We start from the raw sequence: 16,032 nt of genomic DNA, 5'->3' as shown, positions 1-16,032 counted from the left end.
GTTTTCTGAGGTTGAATGTACTATGAAAACTTAGCTATGTAAGTAGAATCTTACTCATTTCACTCTGCAGAAGAGGTAAAATTATAGCCAACAGATTTCAAAGTTATAAATTGACTTATAAAGTATGTCTTAGGAGATAACTTCTGTTTACCTTTATTTACATGTGACCTCTCCTATTCTTTTGTTTTCTCCCTGAGAAAAATCCCGTATATTATCTACAGTTTTATCTACTTGCAAGTTATGGGCTCAGTTATTTCATATTGAAGAATTTTACAGTTTTGTCTTTATCTCCCTCCCTCTCTCTCTTTCTCTTTCTCTCTCTCTCTCTCTCTCTTTTGTTAAAGTAGTACAAAATGTCAAAAATTAGAAGGAAAGTCACAGTGGAAAATACAAAGACCATATCTGAAAGCACATCCCGACGACCCAGTGTATTTGAGAGGCTTGGACCCAGCACTGGCAGTACAGCAGAGGTGAGTTGTCACTAGTACAGTCATAGGGCTTCTCTTGCAGTCCTATTCTTGAAATACTGATTTGTATCATAAAGGTGAGCTGGTTGTTGTAGGAATGTTCAGTAAATTTTTAAGTGTGTTTCATGAAAAGACTTGAAAAGGGTTGATAGGGTTTGTAGATTTTTCTTTTTTTTTTCCCTCTGATGTTTTTATTATTTGGGGAGTAATGTATATCTCAGGTTAGTTGGAATTTTGATAGCATTTGTTTTAACTTTGTTCCACTAGCATCTTTTGTCCAGAAATAAATATGAATAAATATGAAATTTACATAGTAATATCTGTCTCTTAGACACAGTGCCGTAACTGGCTGAAGACTGGCAACTGCCTCTATGGAAACACATGTAGATTCGTACATGGCCTTTCACCCCGTGGTAAAGGTTATAGCAGCAATTACAGAAGGTAAATTGAGAACTTTGAATTGTTCATATACAATTAGAAGATGGCTTTTATAGTTTATCTAATATAAAAATCTGAAATAAAACCATATGTTTGGTCAGATTTTCTATTTTGGTAGTAGTTTTACTGATATGTAGTCAGAGATCGACAAGATCTTTTTAGTTGTTAAATTCAAGATTAATAAAATGTTTGTTTTAAAATTAACTTATTTGTTCAATATTTACTTGTTTTGACAATAGACCTTGTTTCTAATATATGTATGGCTTACCTCCCCTCTCCCAATTATGTATTAAACTGCTGCTTAAGACAGAATTTTATTAAAATTTAAATAGGATATAATTTTAGCTTTTTAAGATGTTCTAAACTTAAATCTTAATGACAAAAAATAATCTAATGCAAGCTCTGAAGGTTAAAATGCATTTGCCAAATCCTTATCACAGTGTGTTAATGTAAATGAAAATATGTATTTATATGAGAATAAATGTACCTATTTAGAACATTATATTATTGTCTTTAATGAAGGCAAAACTAAATCTTTCCTAATAAAGACCTTTTATTTTTCCTTTTGGTTCCCTTATGATGATTTTGTTACGGTGTTTAAAAATGTAGCTTACATAAAGATTGTCACAGAAAGAGTTTAAACTTGATTGGCAAAGAAATAATTTACCTAGTTTTAAAATTGTGCGTGCTGATTGCTTTGGCTACAGGAATAGTATCAAAATTGAACATTAGCATTTGAAGATTTTTTTTTTAATTGAGTGAATTTTTTTGTGTGTTATAGATTTTGAAGTTTAGTAGAATTTAAAATTTAAACCTTCTGTTCACTTAAATGTTGTGTATTTTTGTTTACTTGTGATGCTGAATATTGTCTCATTTGTATTTAGATTGTCATTTGTCTTTTCTGTTGTTGAGGTGAAATTAGCCTTCATAAGTTTAATTACCTGTATAAACACATACCTAGGAAACTATTTCAATAATTTTAATGTTTTGTTTTTATTATTACTATACTTGGGTGTTCTTTAGGATAGAAACAAGTTTATAATAAATTTTTGTTATATTCAGGAAACCAGAACACACAAAAATTTACATGTACATCATAATTATAATTTAAAGGATTTATGTACTGATAAATTCTATTTTTAAGTTCAGCTTTAACTGTTAAAACATTTAATACAGATCTATAAAATATAAATGTGTAAATGTTCATGAGATCCTGTAAAGTGAATTAACTGAAATTATTTCTTCATTAACGATGTGATTTGTATTAATGATTAATAAACTAAAGAAATTGATTTGATTGATCAACTGTTACTTGAAATAGATGTGAATATGTGATTTGTTTTTATCTTTTAAAAATATTATACTTTGATGGCTAAAGAGAGGCATATTCTTTAACTTTTTTAAAGATGTTCTAGGACTATTCTTTAAAGGTAGTATGTTTTCTAGCTCTGCTTTGTTTTTCTTACTTAGTAATGGTGTGAAATAATTGAACAGCCATTTATCAAATTTCCAATTTAAATTATGAAGACCTACCAGTGTTTGAATATAAACATGTGTATTTTTCCTTAATTAAAAAATTCCAGAGCAGAATATAAAATCACTGTCTAAAATATTGCTATGAATCCTTTATTTTTATTATAAAATAATTTTAAATTTAAGAAAAGTTACAAGAATAGCACAAACTCCTCTATTTAACTTTGATTCTCAAGATGCATAAAGTATTTTCTCAGTTGTTAATGTTGCATCCAACCACATATACGTGTAGATGGTAATACTATTGCTTCTAGATTAATTTTGCAACGTTGTGGTTTAAAACTTTATCTTTCTACTTTTTTATTTTCAATTATAACTAATACAGGGTGGGGCAAAGGTAGGTTTACAGTTGTGAGTACTCAAAACACAGTTTATTCTTGTATTATTATTAATTATTGTATTATCCATATGAACAACTCTAAACCTACTTTTGTCACACCCTGTATATTAATGTGATTAATAGAAAACAAATTAAGCTGTTAATTACTGATTGTTTTTTTCTCAGCTCACATATAGTTGCTTATTCATATTACCAGTACCTGCCACCCCATGGAATTTTAAAGTATACATTTTGATTGGTATTGGGAGAAAGCTTGTAAGTGATGCTCATATGTGTTTTTATTTATCTTTATTGTTGAACGTATTATAGATGTCCCTCTTTTTTCCCCCCATTAACCCCCTCCACCCAGCATATGTTAGTGTTAAGCTGAAACTAATTATTTTTTCTGAAATTTAGGAGCCATGGACAGTTAGAAAAATTATAGAGATTTGTGAGTTTATGTCTGCAAATATATTCTTATATAATGATATATAAATATAGATTTTTGCTGTTTTGTTTTGGGTTTTGTTTTGTTTTGTTTTCAAAGGTCACCAGAAAGACCTACGGGGGATCTTAGAGAAAGAATGAAGAACAAGCGCCAAGATGTAGACACTGAGTCCCAGAAACGAAATACAGAGGATTCCTCCTCACCTGTTAGGGTAGGAATGAATTTCCCAAAGTAAAGTTAAATTTCAGTAGAGACGTTTTATTTATGTTTCATTTAATTTCTTTTATTTTTTTATTATATTTTGAATATGACTTTACTGATTTCAGTGAGAGGAAGAAAAATAGAAGCATCAATGATGAGACAGTCATTGATCAGATGCCTCCTGCACGCCCCCTGTTGGGGATCGAGCCCACAAGCCCGGGCATGTGCCCTGACCTGAATCGAACCTTGATAGGTCAATGCTCAACCACAGAGCCATGCCAGCTGGGCTTATGTTCCATTTTAAATATTATCTTGTGTGGCAAATGTGTGATATTGCATTATAATGTTCTATTTAGATAATGTAATGTAGAGGGGAAAAGTCCTGTGGCAAAACTCATAATTCTGATTGTTTCACTTCTTGGTGGTAGTTAAGATGAAGGAAATTCGTTGGTAGAGCTCAAGCTGAACTTCTTAAGGTTTCTTTACCTTGGTGGACATCGTGAATATCTAAACATATTCTTAAGTTTTCGTAGTTCAGCCAGCCATCATATCCTGCCTGCTTCCGAGAATGACTGAAGTGTCTTAAAATAGAGTACTTTTAAATTAAAACAATGGAAGCAGGGCATGATAGTGACAGAAACTGAACTAGAAAACTTAGGTAAAGAGAAGCTCATGTGACCACAAAATTTAGTGATTTTGTGGCAGTTAAGCCAAAAGAGAAACACAATTTATGATGTAGTTTATTGAATAGAACACAGGTGTTTGTCAGGAATGGAAGTCTTTTTCTGGAGATATTTTTTCAAGAAATTAATTGTAACAGATTTATTAAGATATAATTTACATACTGTACAATTCACCCATTTAAAGTATACATTTTGGTAATTTTTCATATATTCACAGTCATGTGACCATCACCACAGTCAATTTTAGAACATTTTCATGACCTCCAAAAGAAACTCCATACCCTTTAGCAGTCATCTCCTTATCCCTCCAACTGACCTGAAGCCCTAGGCAATCACTTTTAACATAACTGTCACTGTAGATTTGCCTATTTCATATAAATGCAGCCATACAATATGGTGTATTTTTTTGTGACTAGCTTCTTTCACTTAGCATAGTGTTTTCAAGGTTCATAAAATATTATAGGGTGTATTTGTATTTTATTCTTTGTTGTTGCCAAATAATATTCCATTGTATTGATACATCACATTTTGTTTGTTCATTCATGAGTTGATGATCATTTGGGTTGTTTCCACTTTCTGATTCCTATGAGTGATGCTGTTATGAACATTCATTATACAAGTTTTGTGTGGACATATTTTTTATTTCTCTTGGGTTTATATCTAGGAGAACTGCTGAGTCATGGTTTAACCTTTTTTAACCTTTATGTTTAACCTTTGGAGGAACTGCTAGAATGTTTTCCAAAGCAGCTGCATCATTTTACACTCTTGCCAGCAGTGTATGAGGTTTCTAATTCTCTACATCCTTGCCAATAGTTGTTATTATCTGAGTTTTTGATTATAGCCATCCTAAATGAGTGTGAAGGGCTAATCTCATTGTAGTTTTAATTTGCATTTCCATGATGGCTAAAATAACATTGATCATCTTTTCATGTGCTTATTGGCCATTTGCATATCTTGTTTGGAGAAATGTCTATTTAGATCCTTTACCCATTTTTTTTTATTGTATTGTCTCTTTATTGCTGATTTATAACAGTTCTTTATTTTAGATACAAGTTTCTTATCATATATATGATTTGCAAAAATTTCTTTCATACTATGGGTTGTCTTCATGTTCTTGATGGTATCTTTTAAAGAACAAATGTTTTTAATTTGATGAAATCCAATTTATTTAAATGTTTGTTGTTTCTTGTGCTTTGAGTGTCATATTTAAGAAACCATTGTCTAATTCAGGGTCACAAATATTTATGCCTGTGTTTTCTTCAAAGAATATTAGAGCTTTAGGTCTTACATTTGAATCTGTGATCTATTTTGAGTTAATTTTTATGTTAGGTAAGGGTCCAACCTCATTTTTTACATATGGATACCTAGTTGTCTCATTTTAGTCTTTGTATGAAAGTTATTGAATAGTATAAGCTGCAACCTCTTTAATAATTTAAGACATACAGAAGCTTTCCTATGGCTATTTTTTGATCCGTGATTAAAAAAAGCTGTGTCACAGTTTTACGCTATAGTTTGTAAGGACTTATTTTTGGGGACCTAAAAGTAATGCAGTTTTCTCTATGTTCCTTTTTAACAGCTAATATGGTAGGTACATAATACTATTTTAGAAATCTCAAATAGTAGTTCTTAGCTAGAGGTGTGTATCAAAGTTCTTTTGGAGGAGAGATGGTCTTTTTCAAAATACACATGTAGCTATTCTACTCCTGATCTACTGAATTAGATTTTCTGATTAGGGGCTGCGCATGTGTATTGCATTTTGAAGTAACCTCTTGATTCAGAATAATGAATGGACTTTGCCACTTGCAAGTAAATGTTTAACAGCCACTCAGGGAAAAAAGAAAAAGCCATGCTTTGTAGGATTTGCCAGTTTCTTTGGTGTAAATACTCCTATCATGGTCAGTTTCAAGCTACCAAAGTATTGTCCCTGAATATAGAGTTGTGAAGAGATACTGTTTTGTACACTTGTATAGTATTCTCACACACATGAATGTACATTACATACATACATATATATGTATATATAATAAATGTAATTAACCACTAGAGTAAAATGTGCTAAAATATTTAGGAAGTGAGTTTTGAGTAATTATTACCTTTGTGATACTATTTAATTGTTTATATAATTTAATTTTTAATTATAGTTTTGTTTAACAATGATTTTCACAGTTCTTAAAAATTTAACAGTTGGCCCTTATGAGTCAGTATAAACTGGTTCAGCACACTACGCATGGACTATAGTTAATGTAAAGAACAAACATCTCGAATTTATATTCTGAATACATTACTTTAGGAATTATTTAACTCCATTTTAGTTTCTTTATCTGTCAAATGCAGTTGGTAGCTATATCAATGTGTTGCTGTGAAAAAATAAGTGTAAAACAAGTAACATGACTGACCTGTATTGACTGTTCAATAAATGGTATAAACTGGTATTCGAATAGGTCTTAGACTTTTCTCTCTAATATAAATAGGAGGTGAACACCAGCAGTGGAGATTTAGGTACTTAACGGGTATCTAAGCTTAAGTGTGCTGTTGATCATAAAGTTTTATATGTTTAGCATCATAAAGGTTTATATATTTAGTATATCAGCAAAGCTGGCATTTTATTAAGTTTAAAGCCTGATTTTTGCTTTCCCTAGATGAGAAAGCCCTCAAAGGCACCGAGCTTCATACACACCTAAGGCATAGAGTCACAAGATTCAACAATGGTTAGGTTTTAGGGAATTTGCTCTCCAAGCTTAAAAAAAGATTGTCAGTAAGCTAGTGTACTAGGCTCTTCATTATTTTGAGTGATAACAGGATAGCTACTTATCATTTCTGCGATACATTTCTACTGCAGTATGTGACTCTTGATCTTCATGTAATGAATTTCTATGGGAAAATTAGATTTAGTTTAGGTAGGGGCAACTATAGCATAGATAGTAGAGCATAGATAGTATGTGTGTGATTTTCCCCAAACTAAATGTAATCCTACCGCTTCTCTGCCACTGACCTCAAATCCAATGTATCTGAGTTATAAGGTTGATAACCCCTGATCTTGTGGAGAAATAAATAAATTGTAATTCTGTAGAGTGTGATGGTATGTCAGAGAGAGATGAACAATTGAAGAGAATGAATAATTGGGAACCAGAGAGCACTTTACAGAGGGGAATGACATTTTGCACTGGGTGTGAAGGATAAATGGGATGAAGGAGGGAAGGGATGAGTCCAGGAAGAGGAAGAAACAAACACGATAAAAATAGGAGTTTTAAAGGATTACTGTGTTTGAGAACCTACTTTGTTTAAAGAACTACTGTGAAGCTGTTTGCTCAGAGTATAGGAATTATAACATGTGAATATGAGTTAAGGGCTGAAGATATCTATCTTCACCAATTCACTTCCAGACCCTGGAACTAGTAAGTTCATTTACCAAATAAATGAAAAGTGATTCTGATAATGCAGCCAGTATTGAGAACTCCTGGTGGTCTCAGGTCTGCACTGTCCAGAGCGGTTAGTGAACACTTGACATGTAGCTAGTCTGAATTGAGATGTGCTGTAAGTGTAAAATGCATCCTGAATTTCAAAGACTTAGTATGAGAAAAAGAAAGTCAAAAGTCTCAATAAATTTTTATGTTTATTATATGTGATATTGACAATATTTTGGATATATTGGGTTAAATAAACTATCAAAATTTTAATTTTACCTGTTTTTTCTTTCAAATGTGGCAACAAGAAAATCTTAAAAGTGCACATGTGGTTTGCATTATATTTGTATTGGAAAGGACTGGTCTGGGTGTTTGAACCAGACTTAAGACAATGGAACTGAATTTAACATAATCAGAGGCTAATCTGAGGTAGAGTCAATAGGATTTAATGAGGAGAGTTGGTTTGTAGTCCCTTTTGTATACTAGGCTCATATCATGGACTACTAATTTTTGGCACTGTTTACAGTACTTGTACTGACTCTAATATGCTATTTTGAAACATTTATGGAATTATATATTACATTTTATGGTACTAGATACTTCAACCAGTCTGTAGAACTTTTCAAATGCAGTAATTTAATTGTGTTTTCTTCTATATCAGAGACTTGTTCTTTTATGTAATTTGAGCACAATGATCAAATATCTTTGAAAGCAAAATTAGATCTCTGATTATAGAGTCAGATGGAGGAATATTCAGTATTTGATGGTGATTGGGGCATGCATGTGCTCTAGAAGACCTCTGTCTCTTAGGAAAAGCTTTGTGGCTGCATTCAAGAACAGGATTAAATAATTCATTATTGTTGGAGGATATCTAGTTTAGGATTTAAAGACACGGCCTGAGCATCCCTTTGCAAGCCTAAATCTTAGCTCAGAGCGGCTGGGCAATAGTCTTAAGTTTATCTATGTGTATTGATCTTTATTTAATTTTAATTTTTAAAATTGTGAAATATATAAAATTTATCATTTTAAACATTTTAGGTGTATAGTTCAGTGGCATTAGTCATTACCACCACTTTTCATGATCCTTATTCTTAAAAAATTGAATCATTTTTGTTAATCTGCTCTCTCATGTAAAATTAAAACATTACACTGATATGTGTAATGTTTTTAAAAATATTTTTTTCTTAACCTATCATTTTAATGCTCTTATCTGGTTCCTATAAAAGTCATTTTCAGAGATTTTTCTTCTGAGACTTCAGATGGATGCTTCCTTTCCCTTGCCCACTATTTTTCATAGTCATTTTTGTCATTTGCTTCTATTTCCTGCCCCACCTCGACATTATGATGTATCTTCAGATGGAGACTATTTAGACTTGTATTTACCCTTACCTCCACTCTGGATCTATTTAAGAGAGTGTAGAGAATTGACATAATTTCTTTCTTAAACGTTTGATAGAATTCACATGTGAACCCACCTGGGGCTGGTGTTTTATATTTTGAAAGGTTATTAATTATTGTCTGAATTTTTTTAGTAGTTATAGGCCTGTTCTTCATGTGTGAATTTTGGCAGATTGTGTCTTTCAAGGAATTAGTCCATTTCATCTAAGTCAGCGATTTTCAGTCTTTTTCATCTCATGGCTCACAAACTAATTGCTAAAATTCTGCCGCACACCAAAGAATATATTTTTTTGCTGATCTGACCAAAAAATAGATTCACTTTTGATTGATTTAGAAAAGATAGTAGTAATTACCTACCTTTTTGCTCCAAAATGACTTTTTAAAAAAATGATGTGCCTATTCTTGTATATAAGGATTTCTGGTACCAAGAGTTAATCAGAAGCAACCTTATTATGCCACAGGACCAATAAGATGTAGCGCTATTGTATGACATATATTTATGGCTCAAGACTGGGCATTCACACTGGATGGCTATTGTTATGTTGGTTGTCATTTTTTAATTTGACAACCTAAGGGGAAAGATGTCAGTGCCCCTGATTAAATAGTCAGTTATTGCATGTTTTAAAAATTCTTACAGCACACCAGTTGAAAATTGATGATCTAGGTTATCAAATTTGTGGGCATAGTATTCTTTTAATGTTCTTGGGTTCTGTAGTGATGTCTTCTGGTTTGTTTCTAATATTGATAATTTATCTTTCTCTCATTTTTCTTAGCCTGGGTGTAGGCTTATTGATTTTATTGATCTTTTTTAAAGAACCAGCTTTTGGCTTTATTGATTTTTCTCTGTTGATTTCCTGATTTCTTCTGCTTACTTTAGATTTAGTTTGCTCTTATTTTTTTCAGTTTTTTACGGTGGAAGCTTAGGTTATTGATTTTAGATCTTCTGTTCTATTATGTGCATTTACTGCTATAAATTTCTAAGCACTGCTTTCCACAAATTTTGATAAGTTTTGTTTCATTTTCATGTAGTATGAAATATTTAAACATTTCCCTTGAAATTTCTTTGACTCATGTGTTAATTAGAAGTGTGTTTAATCTTCAGATGTTTTGAAATTTCCCAGCTATCTTGTGTTACTAGTTCTAGTTTAATTCCATTGTGGTCTCAGGGGAGACAGTGTCTGACTTATGTTTTTTTATAAGTGTGTTCTAGAATGTGGTCTGTCTTTTTTTTTTTTTAATCTTCATCCAAGGAGATATATATACACACACATACATATATATATACATGTACATACAGGTTCTGGCAAAAGTAGGTTTATAGTTGTTTGTATGGAAAATAATACAGTAATTAATAAATAATACAATAAACTGTGTTTCATGTACTCACAACTGTATACTTACTTTTGCCACACAAGTTACTGATTTTAGAGAGAAGGGAAAGGGGAGAGAGAGAAAAACATCAATGTGAGAAGGAAACATCAATCTGTTGCCTCCCGTATGTGCCCCGACCAGAGATCAAACCCACAACTCAGGTATGTGTCCTGACCAGGAATCTAACCCACCTTTGATGTATGGGATGATGCTCCAACCACCTGAGCCACCTGGCCAGGGCTGAAGATGTCTTTTTAAAGTATCTTACTAGTAGAGTGTTTCTGTCTAGTTCTCTCCCTATCTCTGTGGTTTCTGTTCTTTACTACTGTATTATTGGGTGCATAGATAGAGATATTAATAACTGTTCTCTCTTTGATGTAATTTTTTTTAATGTAGTGTTTTGAGAATACTTGATTTTTGTGATCTGTTGAATATTTTCGGAATTTATAATCTTGTTTACTTGTGGCTCTGCTTATTCTGAGACAACCTAGTATAATTTTTGTGGCCAATATATGAAAGAAAGTCTCTGATAACCCTATTATGGAATTTCTCTTCAGTATAGTATAAAGAAAATAAACTATAGTTTCCAAAGTATAGACCAACATTTCTTTATTGTCTTTGTTTCTATAATATTGAGAGGATCTGAAATTGCACATCTGTGAATAATTTAAAAATATTTAAATGTCAGATTATATCTATTCTAAAAGCTATAGACTGAGCTAAGTCCTTGAGATAATATCCAGGCCAAAAAACAATGAGTCATTGTTTTCGTTAAAGTTTTTAGTCTCGATCAGAAGTGTCCAATTGAAAAGGTTTAAAAACATTAAGGTGAGAACCATAATCTTTTAAATTAATAATGGGTTTTTCCATTGTCAGTAGTTGTGGTATAAAATGTGATGATAAATGACAGAAAAGAAAAATTTGGATTAACATTAAATTTAATTTTATCCCAGAATATATAAAGCTAAAAGTTCATCATCACCAAACCAGTATTCCAAGAAATGTTAAAGGTTCTTCTTTAAGAAGGGGGGAAGATCATAAATATCAATAATAAAATGACAATAACTACATACCTATTAATAATTACCTTAAGTGTAAATGGATTAAATGCTGCAATTAAAAGACATAGGGTTGCTGAATGGATAAGAAAATTAGACCCATACATGTGCTGTCTACAAGAGACCCATTTCAGATGGAAAGACACACAGACTGAAAGCATAAGGATGGAAAAAGATATTTCATTCAAATGGAAATGATAAAAGCTAGGATAGCAATGCTTATATATAAGCTTTAAAACAAAGACTATAACAAGAGACAAAGAAACACTAAATAATGATAAAGCAATCATTTCGACAAGAGGAATAACCTTTGTAAATGTTATTGCACCCAACATAGCAGCATCTAAATATATAAAGTAAGTATTGATGTATATAAAGGAAGAGATTGACAGTAATACAGTTATTGTAGGAGACTTGAACACCCATTGACATCAATGGATAGATCATCCAGACAGAAAATCAAGGAAACAGCCTTAAATGACACATTATACCAAATGAATTTAATTGATATTTTAGAGCATTTCACCCCAAAGCAGCAGAAGATACATTCTTTTCAAGTGCACATGAACATTTTCCAGGCTAGACCACATGTTAGTCCACAAAACAAGTCTCAATAACTTTAAGAAGATTGAAATCAAGTATCTTTTCCAACAACAATGATATGAAACTAGAAGTCATTTACAAGAAGAAACTGAAAAACATGCAAACATAGGGTTAAATAACATTCTACTAAGCAATGAATGGGTTAACAACAAAATCAAGGAAGAAATCAAAAGATACCGAGACACATAAAAATGAAAATAGAATGACCCAAAATTTTTGGGACACAGCCACAGCAATTCTAAGAAGGAAAGTAAAAGCAATACAGGCCTACCTCAAGAAACATCTCAAATCAACATTCTAACATACCTAATAGCCCTGGGCGGGGGGGGGGGGACGACAACAAAGCCCAAAGTGAGTAGAAAGAAGGAAATGATAAAGGTCAGAACGAAAATAAACTAAATGGAGTCTAAAAAAAGATACAAGTGCTTTTTTTAAAAAAATAAAATTAATAAACCTTTAACTAGACTCATTAAGAAAAAAGAGAGAGGACCCAAATAAATAAAATCAAATGAAAGAGTAGAAATGATAACTGGCACCACAGGAATACAAATGATTATAAGGAAATATTGTGAACAATTATATTCCAACAAATTGGACAATCTAGAAGAAATGGAGAAATTTTTAGAAACATACAATCTTTCAAGACTGAATCAAGAAGAAACAGGAAATATGAACAGACTGACATCTAATGAAATCAAATTAGTAATCCATAACTCCCAACAAACAAAAGTCCTGGACCAGATGGCTTTACAGGTGAATTTTACCAAACATTCAAAGAATTAACATTTATCCTTCTCAAAGTATTCCAGAAAATTCAAGCAGAGGGAAGGCTTCCAAGCTCATTTTATGAGGACAGCCAGCATTAATAACTCTGACTTCAAAACCAGACCAAAAAATTACAAAAAAAAAAGAAAATTAGAGGCCAATATCCATTGTGAACGTAGATGGAAAAATCCACAACAAAATACTAGCACACCAAATTCAGAAGTACATTAAAAAGATCATACACCATGGTTAAGTGGGATTTATTCCTGGGATGCAAAGTTGGTTCAGTATCCACAAGTCAGTTGATGTTATACATCACATAAAATGGATAAAAGCCATATGATTATATCGATAGATTCAAAAAAAGCATTTGACAAAATTTAACATCCATTTTTGATAAAAACAATAAATGGGAATAGAGTAATTATACCTCAACATAATAAAGGCCATATATGACAAGCCACAGTTAACATCATCCTCAAAGGGGAAAAGCTAAAAGCATTTTACTTAAGATAGGAACAAGACAGGGATGTGCACTTTCACCACTTTTATTCAACAAGTCTTAGCCATAGCAATCAGACAATAAAAAGAAATAAAGGTGTCCAAATTGGAAAGTAAGTAAAATTGTCCTTATTTACAGATGACATGATTCTATAGAGAACCCCAGAGATTCCACACACACATAAAATTATTAGAAGTGATAAACTCAGTAAAGTAACAGGATACAAAATTAATATTCTGAAATTGATTGCATTTTTGTACACCAATAATGAACTTTCAGAAAGAGAAATTAAGAAACATAGACTTGATTTTAGTTACAAAATGTCAATTGTACTAATATAGCTTAGGGTGGCATGACCTGACAATAGTTTTGGATAAACACAAGGATAGCTAGTTAACTATAAACAATAGGCAAAGTTTGATATGATTTCTAGAAGTGTAAGGCTTAAGTTCCTCTTTAATCATTATTATCGGCTATATACCTTGAGGCTCCTCCCATTACAATAAAACCGGATCGTGGATAAGAGACAGCAAGCATATTTTTAATGCATTGCTGCTTTCTCAACATGAAAGAGCAGCAAAAACAAGAAAAAAAACAATTGAAACCAAGGATTGAGCAGCAAATATGAAAGCTGGTGGTGGCCTTGAGACTTTTATGAGTATTAAAGCTGGTAGAGACTAAGCCTTACGGAGGAGAGAATTGGTGAACTGAAATATGGAGCTGAAGAATTTATCCAGAATGCTGCACATAAATACAGGGTTATAGAGAAGATTGAAGAGGTTCAGAAATGTGGGGGAAATCCTTAGGAAATCTAATGTACATCTACTTGGAATCCCAGAAAAATATGAATGTGAGAATGACAACATTGAAAGAAGTAGTGGCAAAGAATTTTTCATAATTCATGAGATCTACAGATACAGAAAGCACAATACATATCAAGTAGCGTATTATATTGAAACTGCAAAACTAGAAACACCCCAAGAAAAAAAGTCAAATCCTCCTACAAAGGCCAAGCAGAATAACAGAATGACATGGAAGCCAAAATATAGTGGAATGATATTCTCAAAGTGCTGAGATAAATCTACCAACCCATAGTAATTTTTTAAAGAAGATATAATAAAGAGGTTTTCAGATAAAATCAAAGTGGTGACTACTAGGAGACTTTCACTAAATTGAGAATGTCTAAAAGGGTATGTGGGGGGGGGGGCGGTGTTTATATATCAGGAAGATATAAAGGTGATCCGAGGAAATGTTTACTAGGTTGGAACAGTCTGTTATTGCCTATGCAGTTGTAAAAAATGTAGCATTGTACTTTCAGAAGGTGAAGTATAGTATCAAAGATGTAGTGTAAGTTGCTTTACACTCCCCCAAATCTATTCCATCACCTTTTCTTTTTGTACCTGCATTATGGTTTTGGGAATTGACCCAAGGTTAACACCTGGGCCCTGATTAGTGTAATTTAGTCATAATAATCCCATTCTCTTTGCTAATTCAGTTGATTTAGCAACCAAGCCCATGGCCATTATCTTGATATCAATTATTGATTCAGATGTGTCCAGAAGGAAAGAATTCTTATGTCATAGTAGGTGAGAAGCACCCTGGGGAAACCTAGATTGCTTGTTATTATGGTAAAAGAAATATACCTTAATGTGAAGTCAACACTAGGAATAGCAGAGCTGCGGGATAGGAAAAAACAGTAAGAAATTTTGGTCTCTAATGACTTCAAGGTGTTAAATCACCCAGCCCTGAAGTTTATCCTGTTTCTAGGCTTCGTTTTATGTGAGATTGTAGTTTGAATTTACATAGTGTATAGGTTGTAATTTCTTGTTTAAACTCCACCAAAACTCCTGCCTTCAAAAAATAAGTTAGACTACATTAATACAAGTATAATTTCAATTCTATAGCAGAAGATGTAGAAGCTACATGCTATATGCTGCTTTGGCAAGACTAGATTAATTTTAGCTATCACATTTTATTGACGCACACTGGAAAATTAGCATGCCCAGAGAAGGTGACAGGAGTGATGAGGGATGTGAAAATCATGAAATGTTACTGTGTGATCAATGTGTAGGGTATTTCCTTACACATTGGCCTGGTATAAGAAGATATTTCCATATACTTTGGCTTGGTATAAGAAGATATTGAAATGATTTGGTTACAGCATTCAGATATTTCAATGACTCTCCTTTAGAGGAAGAATTAGATTTGTTTTTCCGCATTTCAGTTCTCAGAACTAATTCCAATCAGTAGAAATTCTGGAGAGGTACAAGAAAGTTGTGATCAGTGTAAGAAAGAGTTTTCTAATAATTAGAACTGTCTGGAAATGTAAGTAAAGGGGTGCAGTAGTGAAGAGCAATCAGTGGAGACTGCAAATAAATTTTTTCCTAAAATTACTCTAATGAGGACTTCTATAATTATACAGTATTTAACAAACAATTTTCTACATGAGGTATGAGGTTGGATTATATTAATTTCAAAGACCCCTAACATTTTATTCTAGTTGTTGATACAATTATTATATTGGTTTTCAACTCTTTTGGCCTCAGCACTTCTTTTGAGAGCAAATTCTTGATGATGCCTCCTTACTATCTAAAAATAAAATTTATAATGTATATAGTCTGCCCATACATATAATACTTAAGAAATAAATATGAATCTAATATAAAGTAGAAATAAAATGAAAGTAATTTAAAGTAAAACTCCACAATCATTTATTATATTTCTGAAATGTAAAAAAGTTTTAAAAGCAAACATTTTTCCTAAGTTAGGCATAGACTTATTTAGCAGCAAAAACTGATCTTAATTGGCATAAAACTAATTATAGTTTTTATCCAATTGGTGA

At 32.1% G+C, this 16,032-nt stretch overlaps 1 protein-coding gene across 7 annotated transcripts in view; it reads left to right on the top strand.

Annotated features, from left to right (window-relative positions):
* Window positions 1–16,032, top strand: part of ZC3H13 (zinc finger CCCH-type containing 13) — an 84,486-nt gene that overhangs the window by 6,425 nt on the left and 62,029 nt on the right. For 5 of the 7 annotated variants that reach the window (XM_081130783.1, XM_081130780.1, XM_081130779.1 and 2 more), the window contains 3 exons: window positions 348–470; window positions 799–908; window positions 3,305–3,416. In XM_081130783.1, the coding sequence (XP_080986909.1) occupies window positions 354–470; window positions 799–908; window positions 3,305–3,416 (339 nt within the window). In that variant the 5' untranslated portion in view covers window positions 348–353. Of the gene's footprint in view, window positions 1–344; window positions 471–798; window positions 909–3,304; window positions 3,417–16,032 lie in introns of all 7 variants that reach the window. The other 2 variants (XM_081130784.1, XM_081130781.1) reach the window with 1 other exon arrangement.

This window comes from Miniopterus schreibersii, assembly GCF_964146895.1.
Source record: "Miniopterus schreibersii genome assembly, chromosome: 2".
Taxonomy (NCBI): domain Eukaryota; kingdom Metazoa; phylum Chordata; class Mammalia; order Chiroptera; family Miniopteridae; genus Miniopterus; species Miniopterus schreibersii.
The sequence above is the reverse complement of the archived record's forward strand: the minus strand, read 5'-3'. Positions and strand labels throughout refer to the sequence as shown.